Genomic DNA, 14874 nt, shown 5'->3' with positions numbered 1-14874 from the left:
TGATGGATTTATCGATTGCAGCTGGTTCTGAGGGTGGGGGATTATTATTATAAAGTGGAAAATCAGGGGCCCTGATTCCACAGGGTATGGAAAAGCTGAACAGCACCTCCACACCAAAGTGTTATGAAGTTAATTGTTTAGGTTGATTAAACTCTCACTGTCAAAGGCACTGACAAAAGCTGGTTTCATATAAATTACATTTTATTATATTTTATCAGTATAAAGTTTGATGGGAAGGTCCCCTTCACTAATTAAAATCATATCTTAGAATAATTGTGGTTGGGAAAGACCTCCAAGTTCACCAGCTCACTGCGTGGATGAAACATAAAAGTGAACATCAAATCAGAATTAATCTGGAATTATTTGTGTGGATAATGAAGGTTTAAGAAATCTTAGTGGCATTTTTTCATGGGGTTATCACTGGTTTATCGTTGTTTTATCACCGGCTCTTCATTCTTATCAATGAAGTGGTTAATTAGGATTTACCGTAATTAGAAGAGGGACTGAGCCATAGCTTCCAGGTGGCAAAATTGGTTTTATTTCTTACCGCAAGGGACTGAAATCTTGGAATCAGCTTTACAGTATTTTAAGCTAACAAACTAAGAATGGGGACGTGTCTCTTTTTCTACAAGGATTTTTAAGGATAAACTGTTTAATTAAATGACACAAATGATTTTTACTTTTTACCTAGTAACTAACCACTTCATGGCTTCCAATGCAGACTTTTTTATCCAATTACACAAAATCACCCAAACCTATGAAGAAGAAGGTAAAGAAGAAAGAGGAAGACTAGTCTTTGCCCTAAAAAACTATTTTGCTTTGTATATATTACTATATTCTAAAACCTTAAATTCTAAGTTTTCCAACATGTGGTATTGCACACTTCTATTCAAACTACACACCCATAATCTCAGTTCTATTATTCAATTTTGGGAGCCTTCTCCACGGCCTCAGGTCAAATGCAGCGTTCTCCTGGGGGTCAGTGCCTGTCAGCACACAATGTCTAAAATTCTCAGTGACCAGGGTTCCAACAGGAAAGTGATGGTCCCTGTGGAAAAGGGACCAGAGCCCATTTGGTGGGTGCCTTATGGGTTATGGAATGGGCACACCAAAGTCAGTGCTGAATCCATGGAAAGGAATAACACATTTCCCCCACTTCTTTTCTCTCCTCTTCCTATCCCCTCTGCCTGAAGCATCCTTTTCCACTTTTCCTTATGGATCATGAGTGGTGTTGGGGAAGGAGGATGGCCAAGGCTGTTCTGATAGCAGCAGATTTCATCAGAACCCCATGTGGATGAGCACAACTGTACCAAAGTCTTGATCTAGGCAAGGGAAGGGCTTGTGCTATGTTCTGAAAGGAAAAACTACACCAGTAGTCATTTGGGATGAAATATTTCCCTGGATAAGTCTTGGTACCCTAAAGGGTCATGTCTCTGTTGGGATGAGTGGTTTGGCCAAACTGGAAAGAGGGTGAACACCAAACCCAAGGCCTGCTGGAACTGATCGACAATTGACACCTGGATTCAGGCCATGAGAGGTGGAAAAAGTCTTGCGAGAAGAAATAATAAGAATAAGGAGTCATCTGAGAGTATGTTGCAGGAAAACTTTATTAAGGCAAAAAAAAAGTTAAAAGTATGAGAATGAAATAAAATGGAGCTGGTCCAAGGTGCAGCACAGATCCTTTGCTTGCAATGGTTTGGTCAGAACAGCAAGGCCTTCCTGTCCCACAGAGAGTGCAGCTCAGCAGAGGTGCCCAATGGTCTCTGGCTTGGGAGAAGGGGTTTGTCCAGAGGGGAATGCACAGAGCTGAGGAGGTGATGAAGAGTATGGAGTGGGAGAAGAGCAGGAAGCAGATGGGCCATGTTTGCAGGCAGCCCAGGCTGGCCCCTTGGCTACTGCCTTGCTTGGTGCCCTGAGAGCAGGAGCTGGAAGAGCTGAGCGTGATGGAGAGTCTTGGCTCAGAGAGGTGACCTCAATGCCTAGGTTGTGTTCCAGGGAGTGGGTGGTTGATGTCAGGAGTGGTGCTGAGGGTTCTTAGCAGTTGTAGCGGCCCCTTCTGCCATAGCAGCCCAGGCCTCCCAGCCCGTAGCCACAGCCCAGCCCATAGCCAAATCCACGGCCATAGCCAAAGCCACCAAAACCACCAAAGCCACCAAATCCCCCAGAGATGGGCTGTCCCTGCACACTGAGTTCAGTGCCCACGGCAGCCGAGGAGGTGGATCCAACAGCGGTGTTCTGTGGGAAGGAGGTCATGATGGGTCCTGGCAGGGTCACCAGCACGGGAGAAGGCTGGATAACAACACGGGAATCCTGGCATTGCAGGGCACAGGGCTCGTTGCAGCTGTTGGCCAGCGGGGTGGGTCCGCAGGGACGGCAGATGTCGTAGCAGGCCATGGATGTGGTGTGGAGAGTCCCTGGAAGAGAGGGGGGTGAGGCAGGGCAGGGGTGAGGGGGTGTGATGGGTGATGATAGAGGAGGGTGAGGGAGTGTGGAGGCTGTTGTGGGTCTGTGTGGAGGGGTGAGGGCTGCTGAGTCTGGGGCTGATCATGCTGGAAGAGAGCGGTTCAGGGTTGCAGGAGCAGGAGGGTCAGGGATTTGAGACTCACCTTGTCAGCTGGAGAGGAGGAGAAGGCGTGAGGAGAAGTGTGTGAGGGAGAGAGGTTCTGGGCTGGCTTTTATGCTGGTCTTGTTGGGGTGGGACAGAATTGTCCCATGGCCTTGGGGCATTTTTTAGGCAACAGCTCTTTCGTGACTGGTGAGTCATGAGTTGGGGAGTGTTTTCCCTCCAATAATTGTGCAGTTTCGTGTTCTGGTCTTGATGCTGTTTCCATCTGGCCCTGGCGGCAGCTGTAATAATTTGGTATTTGTGTGGATGTGGTTGTTCAGTGTGTTTCAGGGAGGGCTAATAAACATCCAGAGACCTGGAGAACTACAATGTCATCAGGGAGGTCATTTTCTGACGCCTGTGTGGTGTGGTTTTTGGGTGCTGTGTGAAGACTGGGACTCTGTTCCATGCCTCTGGATGTCCATCAGTCATTGTGTTGCATCCAGGAATGCTGAGGGAGCTGCTGATGTCCTGGGGAAGTCACTCTGCAATAATTTGGCAAGGTCCTAGTACCTGGGTGTTCTTTGTGATGGATAAAAGAGAGCTCATGGCCTTGCATTTTGAATGGGATTGAGAGAAAATCTGGAAAACGAGAGTGTGGTTGAGCTGAACATGTTCCAATGTTATGTTCCATTTGTATTTCTCAAATTTGCATGACACCGTTCTCTGTCATTTAAAGTGCATTCCTTGACCTGGTTAAGAAATCCAGTAAACAAACAACAAACTAGTGCCCAATCCCTTTTTGCTGGGGCTGTGACCTCAATTCCCTTATTCCGCATTCAAGCCGTAAGGTTTCATAACTTGTGTTCTATAAATGTTTAGCATTGTGTTCCTTTGAGCAAAACCCAATAATTACTAACGGACAGTCAGTATGATTCTCTTCCCTCCCCTCTCATGGTTCAGGTGTGTCTTTGTAAATTCTGTGATTCCACGTCCTTCTCTTGAGGCCACTTCCATCTGACCTTGGTGGCTGCTTTTAATTCTTTTAATTGCAAATAATAGCAACCAATTTCTGCTGTTGGTGGTTCATGTCAGGGCAGGCTGAAGACGTGACCAAAACTTTGGACAGTTGGGGTGTCATCATTTAAGTCATCCTATGGCACTCGTGTGCTGTGGTTTGTGGGTGTGTGGTAGAGAGTTGCCCCCAGTTTCCCTCAGCCCTGTCAGGCTGGTCTGAGCTTTGTAGCTGTTCCAAGTATCTGGTTTTACCCCTTCCATCACATTCCCTCCTTCTTCACATTTCCCCAGTCTGGCAAACTCTGGCATTAAACCTTGTCTTTCCTGTTGGTCATGCTCTTTGGGTTTCTTGGTGCCCCTCTTGATTTAAAGGTTTTGATATCCAGGGCATTTTGGGTCCTGACTTGTGCTGAGGTTTGAGGTCACTTCTCTAGGCAATATCTGTCAGGATGAGGATTGGGTGGTTGCACAATGTTCTTGGAGGCGAGCATTACATGGTCCTCAACAACCTAGGCAAATCCACGTTGTGTTGATGCCCAGCGTGGTGGCCTGAGAAGGGTCTGAAGGGCCAGGTCCAGAGGCTTGTACACAGTGTCCCAAAGTCCAAATGGCAGCAAGTCCACAGCTGTAGCCCAGGATTTGAATCCTTTTGGCCAACACTGTAAACTTCAGTGGTCATGGACATCTGCTGGAGCTCAGCAAGGGCAGCTGCCAAGTGCTATTTGTTGGGGGTAGTCATCCCAGATGGGATAAAATGTCGAAGGTGTCAGTTGGAGTAATTGTTTTCTTTTCTGAAAAAGCCTTTGCGGTTGTGATTGAGAAGAGATGGTCCAGGATGTGTCCCTGTGCGATGGTGAGGGCCTCAAATATCTAGGGTAGGATCTGGAAAAATGTTACAACTTAGCGGGGAGAGGTGACTTCTGCTGTCTGTTTAGCACTGGTGAGGTCACATATGAGGGGTTGTGGGCAGTCCTGGCTACCCCAGTGTGAAAATGAAGTCGATTTAGTGAATCAAGACCAATTCAGGGCCAGCAGTTTCTAAAGGAGGGTCTTTCCTAGAGGAGAGACAGAGAGAGCTGGAACTCCCAGGGGACAAGGATGGACAAAGGGGTGTCATCAATGAGTGTAGATCTCTGATGGCAGAGGATGAAGATGAGGGAACCTGCCTGTTCTCAGCAGCGCACACATGCAGGGCAAGAGGCCTTGGGCACAAGGGAAAAGAGGTGGAATTCTGCAGGAGAAGAAAGCAAGAATTTTTCAGTGAGGTAGGTGACAAAGGGGAGGAGATGGTGGAGACAGCTGGGAGATCAAAACATGAACTGTCCATGGTACTGGAAACTCTGCTCTTGTTGGTCTTGCTTGAGTAGAAGGGAAGGGAAAGGAAGGAAGCACTTGCACTGCAGAATTCCTGCCCAAGTGGAAAGTTTTATGACTGTTTATTCAGAGGGCTTGAGAGTCCTGCTGGGAAGAGAGTTTGTCAAGTGTGTGCTGGCAGAGAGAGAGTTTCCCAGAGCCATGAGCAGTAGAGCAGGGATATGTCAAAGCCTTTGATATAGCAGGTGTTAGGCTTGTGAAATATTTTGGAAAGTTCATCCTTTCTCTGCTTCCTATGCAGGTCTTGTTTGTTACTGGTGGTGACATAATTCCTAGGGAAAAGTGTTGAGCCCCTTTTCCTTTCACCAATGTCCTGTTGAACACTGGCATTGTGCTGGATGAGGATGTGAGACCACTGAAACTGAAAAAGGAAAAAGGAGGCATCACAGGCTTTGATGAAGAACAACTTTATTGAGGCAAAAGAATGAAAAGACAGGAGAATAAAGCAGAAGGGATCTGGTGTGAGGTGCAAACAGGGTGGCCATCAACTGAGCAGCTTTGCTTGCAGGAGCTGTTCCCAGAGCAGTGAGCTGCTGGTATCAGGGCCAAGGCCCCTTAGCAGTTGTAGCCACCCCTTCTGCCATAGCAGCCCAGGCCTCCCAGCCCATAGCCACCGCCCAGCCCATAACCAAATCCACGGCCATAGCCAAAGCCACCAAATCCACCAAAGCCACCAAATCCCCCAGAGATGGGCTGTCCCTGCACACTGAGTTCAGTGCCCACGGCAGCTGAGGAAGTGGATCCAACAGCGGTGTTCTGCGGGAAGGAGGTCATGATGGGTCCTGGCAGGGTCACCAGCACGGGAGAAGGCTGGATAACAACACGGGAATCCTGGCATTGCAGGGCACAGGGCTCGTTGCAGCTGTTGGCCAGCGGGGTGGGTCCGCAGGGTCGGCAGATGTCGTAGCAGGCCATGAGTGTGGTGTGGAGGGTCCCTGGAAGAGAGGGGTGTGAGGCATGGCAGAGTGAGGGAGTGTGGAGGCTGTAGTGGGGCTGTGGGGAGGGTTGAGGGTTGCTGAGTCTGGGGCTGATCATGCTGGAAGAGAGGGGTCAGGGGTTGCAGGAGCAGGAGCCTCCTGCAGCAGGGGGCTGAGGCTCACCTTGTCGGCCGGTGCAGGAGTAGAAGGTGTGAGAAGTTTGTGAGGGAGAGAGGTTCTGGGCTGGCTTTTATGCTGGTCTTGTTGGGGTGGGACAGCCTTGTGTCATGGCCTTGGGGCATTTTTAGGCAGCTGATGAATCCTGAAGTGGGCTGTGTTTTCCTTTCTGAAGTTCTGCATTTTCATGTCCTTCCCTTGAGGCAGTGTCCATCTGACCTTGGCGGCACCTCTTAATTGCCAGAATTAGAGACCCGTATGTGGTTGTTGAGGGCGCGTGTCAGGGCACGTAGAACATTCATCCAAAGGTGAGGAGAACTCGGGTGTCATCTGAGGTCGTTCCATGGCGTATTGAGAACATGTCCCATTTGCATTCCTGCCTCCTGCCTTAAAGAACTCACAGCTCTCTCAGCTTCTCCCCAATTTTAGGAAACCCCAGACCAAAACCCTCTGGGCCCTCCCATTCAGATCCTTCTCAGGCCACCACACTGGACACCTGGGCTTGCCTGGGTTGTTGAGGACCATGCAATACTTGCCTCCAAAAACCCTGGGCAACTTCCAAATCCTCCTTCTGACAATCAGACATTGTTCAGAGAAGTGATTTCACTCCTCAACACTTAAGTAAAGATCCAAAAGACCCTGAATATCAAATCCTTACAGACAAGAGGGAACACCAAGACACCCTCAGGGCACAACCAGTGGTAAAGGTGATGTCTCCAGTCAAGCTTTGACTGGAAAATTGCATGGAGAGAGGGATTGCGGTGGAAAGGGCAACATTGGACACTTGGAACAGCTGCGAAGCCCAGACCAGCTTGTCAGGGCTGAGAGAGGCTCGGGGCAACTCTTCACAACACGCCCACAAGCCATGGCACGCCAGCACCGCAGGGTGGCCTCAGTAATGACTCCTCAGTTCATCAAAGCTTTGGCCAAGTCTTCATCCTGCACCCACAACACCAGAATCTGGTCTCTAAAATGCAGGCTTAAAGTCTGCCACCGAGGTGAGACAGGCACAGCCTCAAGAGAAGGAGGTGGAATCTCAGAATCCCGAAAAGAAATGCCCAAATAATGGCAGGGAAGGAAAGACGAGGTTGTTGACCATGCATTAGTAATTAATGGCTATATGCGAAGAGGAACATAATACTAGAGACTCAATGGATATAAATTATGAAACCTTACAGTTTGAATGCAGAATAAGTGAATTGACGTCATGGAGTAGCCCAAGAACAAAGAGATGGGCCCCATTTGCTGTTTATTTCTTAGATTTCTGAGTGAAGTCAAGGAAGCTATTTTAAATGAGAGATTACGTTATTGTGTAAATTTAGGAAATCCAAATGGACCATAACAAGTTCACCCTGAGTAGCCTCGTGTTTCCCAGAACCTCTCCCTTGATTCCATTCAAAACGCAAGGACACGAGCTCTCTTTCAACCATCAAGAAGAGCTCGCAGGCACCAGGATCTCACAAAGTTATTGCAGAGTAACCTCCCCAGGACATCAGCAGCTCCCTCAGCACTCCTGGGTGCAACACAATGACTGATGGACATCCAGCGGAGCAGAAGAGAGTCCCAGTCTTCATAGGGCACCCACAAACCACAGCTCATGAGTGCCAAAGAATGACATCACTGATGACACTGCAAATTTGCAGGGCTCTGATCTTATTCAACCCTCCCTGACAAACATTGAGCAATCAAATCCTCCCGAATAACAACTCATGAAAGCTGCTGCCAAGGTCAGATGGACATGGCCTCAGGAGCTGGACTTGGAATTACAGAACTATATGAAGGAAAACACTCCCCACCTCATGACTCACCAGGCTCAGCCATGCAAATGCTCCTGCCTGCAAAATGCCTCAAGGCCATGGCACAAGGCTGTCCCACCCATCCAGGACCAGCATAAAAGCCAGCCCAGAACCTCTCTCCCTCACACACATCTCCTGGATCTTTCTCCTACTGACAACAAGGTGAGTCTCAAATCCCTGACCTTCCTGCTCCTGCAACCCTGACCCCTCTCTTCCAGCATCCTCAGCCCCAGCCTCAGCAGCCCTCACCCCTCCCCACAGCCCCACAACAACCTCCTCACTCCTTCACCCTCCTGCATCACCACCCCTCCCACCCCCTCAGCTCTGCCTTGCCTCATCCCCCTCTCTTCCAGGGACCCTCCACACCACACCCATGGCCTGCTACGACATCTGCCGTCCCTGCGGACCCACCCCGCTGGCCAACAGCTGCAATGAGCCCTGTGCCCTGCAATGCCAGGACTCCCGTGTTGTTATCCAGCCTTCTCCCGTGCTGGTGACCCTTCCAGGACCCATCATGACTTCCTTCCCCCAGAACACCGCTGTTGGATCCACCTCCTCGGCTGCCGTGGGCACTGAACTCAGTGTGCAAGGACAGCCCATCTCTGGGGGATTTGGTGGCTTTGGTGGATTTGGTGGCTTTGGCTATGGCCTTGGCTATGGCCGTGGGTTTGGCTATGGGCTGGGAGGCCTGGGCTGCTATGGCAGAAGGGGTGGCTACAACTGCTAAGGACCCTCAGCACCACTCCTGACATCAACCACCCACCCCCCGGAACACACCCTAGGCATTACGGACACCTGTCTGGGCTAAGACACCCCTCTCAAACAGCTTCAGTGCTTCCAGCTCTTGCTCTCGGGGCACCAAGCAAGGCAGTAGCAAAGGGGCCAGCTCTGCAAACATGGCTCATCTGCCTCCTCCTCTTCTCCCACTCTGTGCTCTGCACTGCCCTTTCAGCTCTGTCCAATCCCCTCTGGAAAAACCCCTTCTCCCAGGCCAGAGACCATCAGGCACCTCTTCTGGGCTGCTATCAGTGCAGGATAGGAAGGCCTTGATGCTCTGGCCAAATCTCCTCAGAGGAAGGGGATTTGGCTGGTGTTCGCCCTACTTGCACCTCAGACCAGCTCTGGTGCATTGGCTGCTTCTGAGTTTTCACTCTTCTACCTCAATAAAGTTTTCCTGCATTGCAACCTCAGATGACTCCTTCTTCTTTCTTCTCCCAGATTTCTTCCAGTCTCACTCAGGATTAAGCCAGGGTTTTAGCAGCCACTGGAGTGGGTGCAAAAATGTACCAAGGCCACTTTTATGTATTATTTCTGCAGTTCTGCTACTCACTGCCACACTTCGCTCTTCCAGTGCATTATCACACGAACCCTTCAGCTATTGATATACAAATCTGGATACACTAATGCATGTCTAGCCTTACCTCTGGCACAAGCCCCTCATGGGTGGTATGTTTATTTTTTCTGGATGCCAGTTGCTCCTGCCCATCATCGTCTTCCAGATCTATCTCCAGCTTTGGCTGAGCAGATCCATATCTTCCTTGTTTTCAGGTCCCAGAGCTGAACACCCATCTCCAGTCTCACCAGGGTGGAGCAGAGGAGCAGGATCCCCCCCTCACCTGCTGCCCACACTGTGGGGATGAGCCCAGGGCACAGGGGGGGTTTCTGTTTGGCACATTCACATGGCAGGACATGTCCAATTCTTCATCCACCAACACCCCAAGTGCTCTTTCTCGAGCTCAATCCCCTCATTAGCCAGCTTTTATCCTGCATATTTCGGATTGCTCCAGTCCACTTGCAGCAGATGCTTCACCTCTGCTCTGCTCTGATGATATTGGAGAACTGTGTTAATCTCTGGGTTACTGGGAACAAGGAAGACAAGTCTCTGCTGGAGAAGATTATGGGTATGGCCTTGAGGATGATCAGGGGCTGAAGGCTTGGGACAGCCATTACCCATGACATTGGAACATTTTTCAGGCTAGCTGCTCTTGCCTGGCACAGCCTGGTGAGTCGTGAGGTTGGGAACATTTTGCTTCCCACAGCTCTTAAATTCCATGTTCTGCTGTTGAGGCTCTTGAGGCTATGCCCATTTTACCTTGGTGACAGCTTTGACGAGCTTTTATTCATTCCAGCACTGGTGGATGATGGAAGAGGTGCAAGTATCCTGTACCTGGACTTGTGGTAGTCCTTTGTTCCTGTGCCAGACAACATCCTTGTCCCTAACCTGGAGAGATGTGCATGTTGGTTGGACTGTTTGGTGTGTAAGGAATGGACAGGATGGTCTCATTCAAAGAGTTGTGATCAATGGCTCCATGTCCCTTTGTGAAGAATGGGGATGAATGGACCATTGAAGACTCACATTTGGATTATTATAATATTGCATCATTGTCAGAAATCTGGGTGCTGGGATTTAGTGGGATGATCAGCAAAAACAGGGAGCACTCCAAGCTGAGTAGTGCAGTTGATTGTCTGGAGGGAAGGGATGGCATCCAGATAGTCTGGAACAGGTTGGAGATGTGGGATATTGTCAGTTTCATGAAGCTGAATGTGTCCAATTGCAAGGTCTTGCATCCTGTTTGGAGCAATGCCAAACATGGCTGTGGACTGGACGATGAGTGGAATGAGAGCAGCCCAGAGGAGAAAGATTTAGGGTGCTGGTGAATGAGGAACTGGACATGCCCTGCCACATGAATGAGCTGACCAGAAACTCCCCATGTCCTGGGCTTTTGCCCATGGCATGGGCAGAAGGTGAAGGGGAGAATTCTGCCCCTCTGCTCTGCTCAGGGTAGACTGGAGTTGTGTGTTCAACTCTGGGACCTGAAAATAAGGGAGACATGAAGCAGCTTGAGCAGATCTTTAAATGGGCCTAGAATATGAGGGGGTCTGGAGAAAATTATGTCCAACCAAAATGAACACAGTGCCTATGGGGTGCTTGGGGCAGAACCAAGGATAGACCTACATTAGTGTACCCAGGCCTGTGATGAAGCAACTGATGTTCTTCTCTGTGATGCACGCAAAGCGTGCCAGTGTGTCCTGGTGGGTAGTGGAACTGCAGAACCAATTCCAATAAAAGTGTTGGTGCAATTTGCACCCTCCACAAATGGCTTGTGGACACATGGATTTGTGTCAAACGTGGTTGGCACACCTTTGTCAGAAGGAAGTTGAAGGAGACATCTCATGTTGCAAGGTAAGAGAATTTTATTCAGGCAAAAGAACAGGGAGAGGTCAGGACCAGCCAGTGCAAGGCAGTTGGTCTGAGGTGCACGTAGGGCAAACATCAGCCGAGGTCCTTTGCTTGCAGGTCGTTTGGCCAGAGCACCAAGGCCTTCCTGCGCCACAGTGGGAGCAGCTCAGCAGAGGTACCTGATGGTCTCTGGTTTGGGAGGAGGGGTTTGCAGCAGACGGGATTGGACAGATCCAAAGAGGTGATGCACAGCAGAAAATGAAGGAGGAGAAGGCAGATGGGCCATGTTTGCAAAGCTGGCCCCTGGGCTACTGCCTTGCTTGGAGACCTGAGAGAAGGAGCTGGAATTGCTGAGCGTGTTTGAGGGCCTTGGCCCAAAGAGGCATCCTCAATGCCTGAGATGTGTTCAGGGAGTGGGTGGTTGATGTCAGGAGTGGTGCTGAGGGTCCTTAGCAGTTGTAGCCACCCCTTCTGCCATAGCAGCCCAGGCCTCCCAACCCATAGCCAAATCCAAGGCCATAGCCACCAAATCCACCAAAGCCACCAAATCCACCAGAGATGGGCTGTCCCTGCACACTGAGTTCAGTGCCCACGGCAGCCGAGGAGGTGGATCCAACAGCGGTGTTCTGGGGGAAGGAGGTCATGATGGGTCCTGGCAGGGTGACCAGCACGGGGGAAGGGTTGATGATGACGCGGGAGTCCTGGCATTGCAGGGCACAGGGCTCGTTGCAGCTGTTGGCCAGCGGGGTGGGTCCGCAGGGACGGCAGATGTCGTAGCAGGCCATGAGTGTGGTGTGGAGGGTCCCTGGAAGAGAGGGGGATGAGGCAGGGCAGGGGTGAGGGGGTGGAGGCTGTTGAGGGTGCTGTGGGGAGGGGTGAGGGTTGCTGAGGCTGGGGCTGAGTGTGCTGGAAGAGAGGGGTCAGGGTTGCAGGAGCAGGAGGGTCAGGGTTTTCAGACTCACCTTGTTGTCAGCTGAAGCAGGAGGAGAAGATGTCAGAAGTGTGTGAGGGAGAGAGGCTCTGGGCTGGTTTTTATGCTGGTCCTGGATGGGTGGGACAGCCTTGTCCCATGGCCTTGGGGCATTTTTCAGGCAGCATCACTTGGCCTTGCCCAGCCCAGTGAGTCATGAGGTGGGGAGTATTTTCTTTCCTCCTACTCTTCGACTCTTTGAGTCCATGTCCTTCACTTGAGGCTATTTTCATTTAAAGTTGGCGGCACCACTTAATGGATAGAATTAGTGACCATTATCTTATTGGTGATAGAACATGTCAGGACATGTAAATGATTCAACCTAAGCTTCGGCGAACTGGGAAGTCATCTCTGAAGTCATTCTGTGGCATATTGACAGTATGCCAAGGTCAAATAGACAGAGTCTCAAGAGAAGGACATGGAATAGTAAAATTCCAAAAAGATCCCCACCATGACACAGGAGAGGAGCTCAGTGACCCTCTAGTAATTGCTGGCTTTTCCTAACAGAAACACAGGATTATAGGGTAAAAGTTATGAAACCTGATGGCTTGAATGCCGAATGCGGAAACTGGCATCACAGACCAGTTCCAGAAAGAAATGGATTGGATCAGGTTTGTTCTTCGTTATTAGATTTCTGAATGAGGTATACAAATACACTTTAAATGACAGTGTATGCTGTGGTATAAATTTGAGTAAACCAAAGAAACCAGAATGCTGGAACAAGTACAGCCTAAACAGACTCTCATTTTCCAGATCTGCTTTTTTTGATCACATTTAAGACCCAAGGCCATGAGCTCTCTTTCATCCAAGCACTGAGATGTTTAAAAGTTATTGCGAAGTTACCTCCTCAGGACATAAGCAGCTCCATCAGCATTCCTGGGTGGCACAAAATGACTGATGGACATCCAGCGGCACAGAAAAGAGTCTCATTCGTCACAAGGCACACACAAACCACAGCACACAAGTGCCAGAAAATTAACTCAGTGATGATATTGCACCTTCCCTGTGCTCTGGTTGTTTATTCATTCCTCCCTGACACACATTGAACAATAAAATCTTCCCAAATATGAACTCATGAAAGATGCTGCCAAAGTCAGATGAAACCAGCCTCAAGAGCATGATATGGAATTGCAGAACTACATGAATGAAAACCAGTCCCCACCTCATTACCTCATGCCAGACTGGGCCAGGCAAGAGCTGCTGCTGGCTGAAAAATGCCCCAAGGCCATGGGCAAAGGCTGTCCCGCCTCACCTGGACCAGCATAAAAGCCAGACCCAGAGCCTGTATCTCTCACACTTCTCTTGATACCTTCTCGTCCGGCTGACAACAAGGTGAGCCTCAAATCCCTGACCCTCCTGCTCCTGCACCCCTGACCCCTCTCTTCCAGCATCCTCAGCCCCAGTCTCAGCAGCCCTCACCACTTCCCACGGCCCCACAACAGCCTCCACTCTCCCTCACCCTCCTGCATCATCGCCCCTTACACTCCTACAGCCCAGCCCTGCCTCATCCCCCTCTCTTCCAGGGACCCTCCACACCACACCCATGGCCTGCTACGACATCTGCCGTCCCTGCGGACCCACCCCGCTGGCCAACAGCTGCAACGAGCCCTGTGCCCTGCAATGCCAGGACTCCCGCGTCATCATCAACCCTTCCCCCGTGCTGGTCACCCTGCCAGGACCCATCATGACCTCCTTCCCCCAGAACACCGCTGTTGGATCCACCTCCTCGGCTGCTGTGGGCACTGAACTCAGTGTGCAGGGACAGCCCATCTCTGGTGGATTTGGTGGTTTTGGTGGTTTTGGTGGTTATGGCCTTGGCTATGGCCGTGGATTTGGCTATGGGCTGGGCTATGGCTATGGGCTGGGAGGCCTGGGCTGCTATGGCAGAAGGGGTGGCTACAACTGCTAAGGACCCTCAGCACCACTCCTGACACCAACCACCATCTCAGGGCTCTGGCAACAGCTCCTGCAAGCAAATCACCTCAGCTGATGATCATCCTACTCACACCTCAGCACAGATTATTTCCAATTCTTTCTCCTGACTTTTCAGTTTTCCACATCAATAAAGTTTTCCTGCATCAGTTCTGAGACGCCTCCTTATTTGATCTCACATCCTCACCCAGCACATTCCAGAGCTCTACAGGTCTTTGTGGATACCTGGAAGAGGGCAGCAACACTTTTCTTTACCTACATCTCAAAACCACTAATAAGTGTTTTGGCTCAGGAAGCACAGTAGGGGTCATTTTGCCAAACATGTAGCACACCCTGCTACTGCTATGCCAAAGGCTTTGGCACAACAGTTGTCTCCTTGGCACAAAAATGGACAAGTCCCACCATGCTGGTGCATGCCTGACAAACTTTCTTCCTGGCCAGGACTCTTGAAGCCTTCCAGCAAAGAGAGAAACAACATCAGCCACTTGGGCAGGAGCTCTGCAGTGCAAGTGCTTCAACTGCCCCTCTCAAGCAAAGCCAACAGGAGCAGAATTTCTAGCACCTTGGACAGTTCAGATTTGGATCTCACGAGACAGCTACTTCCCCAGCTCTTCCAATCTCTGATCACCCTCCTGATAAAATATTATTTGTTTCTTTGCCCATTTAGTCCCACCTCTTTTCACCTGTGCTCTTGCTTTCTTGCCCTGCACTTCTTAGAACAGCCAGGCTCCCTTGTCTTCATTCCCCACTTTCAGGGATTTTCCGTACACTGGTGGCACCCCCCTGTCCCTTCTTGTCCCTTGGGTGTCCCAGCTCTCTCAGTTTCTCATCTAGGAATCATTTTTTGGGCCTGCTTGTATCTGAGCTGGTCTCACTGGGGAGCCCAGAACTGCTCTCAGCACCTCAGATGGGACCTCACCAGTTCTGAAGAAACATCAACAATCACCTTCCACTACCTCATTCCT

The 14874-nt window shown here is 50.2% G+C and overlaps 2 protein-coding genes and 3 pseudogenes across 2 annotated transcripts; 2 read left to right on the top strand and 3 right to left on the bottom strand.

The window, feature by feature from the left end:
• Window positions 1–2034: 2034 nt before the first annotated feature.
• On the bottom strand, window positions 2035–2394 carry LOC134051286 (feather beta keratin-like). Its single transcript, XM_062504962.1, has 2 exons — window positions 2142–2394; window positions 2035–2075 (listed from the first exon to the last, which is right to left on the bottom strand). The coding sequence occupies exons 1-2, from the start codon at window positions 2392–2394 to the stop codon at window positions 2035–2037; spliced, it is 294 nt and encodes a 97-aa protein (XP_062360946.1).
• Window positions 2395–5491: 3097 nt separating this feature from the next.
• LOC134051266 (feather keratin B-4-like) lies at window positions 5492–6288 on the bottom strand. The gene is made up of 2 exons (XM_062504938.1): window positions 6038–6288; window positions 5492–5874 (listed from the first exon to the last, which is right to left on the bottom strand). Exons 1-2 carry the CDS (start codon window positions 6153–6155, stop codon window positions 5492–5494), a joined length of 501 nt encoding a protein of 166 aa, XP_062360922.1. The 5' UTR covers window positions 6156–6288.
• Window positions 6289–7872: 1584 nt separating this feature from the next.
• On the top strand, window positions 7873–8553 carry LOC134051262 (feather keratin B-4-like; annotated as a pseudogene).
• A 2903-nt stretch (window positions 8554–11456) lies between these two features.
• Window positions 11457–12091, bottom strand: LOC134051253 (feather beta keratin-like; annotated as a pseudogene).
• A 621-nt stretch (window positions 12092–12712) lies between these two features.
• Window positions 12713–13995, top strand: LOC134051237 (feather beta keratin-like; annotated as a pseudogene).
• The last annotated feature ends 879 nt before the right edge of the window (window positions 13996–14874 follow it).

Source organism: Cinclus cinclus, chromosome 1 (genome assembly GCF_963662255.1).
Source record: "Cinclus cinclus chromosome 1, bCinCin1.1, whole genome shotgun sequence".
Taxonomy (NCBI): domain Eukaryota; kingdom Metazoa; phylum Chordata; class Aves; order Passeriformes; family Cinclidae; genus Cinclus; species Cinclus cinclus.
The sequence above is the reverse complement of the archived record's forward strand: the minus strand, read 5'-3'. Positions and strand labels throughout refer to the sequence as shown.

Coding starts and splice junctions, on each gene's coding strand:
- LOC134051286 (XM_062504962.1), bottom strand. CDS start 2,394: ATGGCCTGCTACGACATCTGCCGTCCCTGCGGACCCACCCCGCTGGCC. Junction 2,076..2,141: donor GGGATTTGGTGGCTTTGGTG/GTTTTGGTGGCT, acceptor ACGGGCTGGGAG/GCCTGGGCTGCTATGGCAGA.
- LOC134051266 (XM_062504938.1), bottom strand. CDS start 6,155: ATGCCCCAAGGCCATGACACAAGGCTGTCCCACCCCAACAAGACCAGC. Junction 5,875..6,037: donor ACTCCTGCACCGGCCGACAA/GGTGAGCCTCAG, acceptor ACCCCTCTCTTC/CAGGGACCCTCCACACCACA.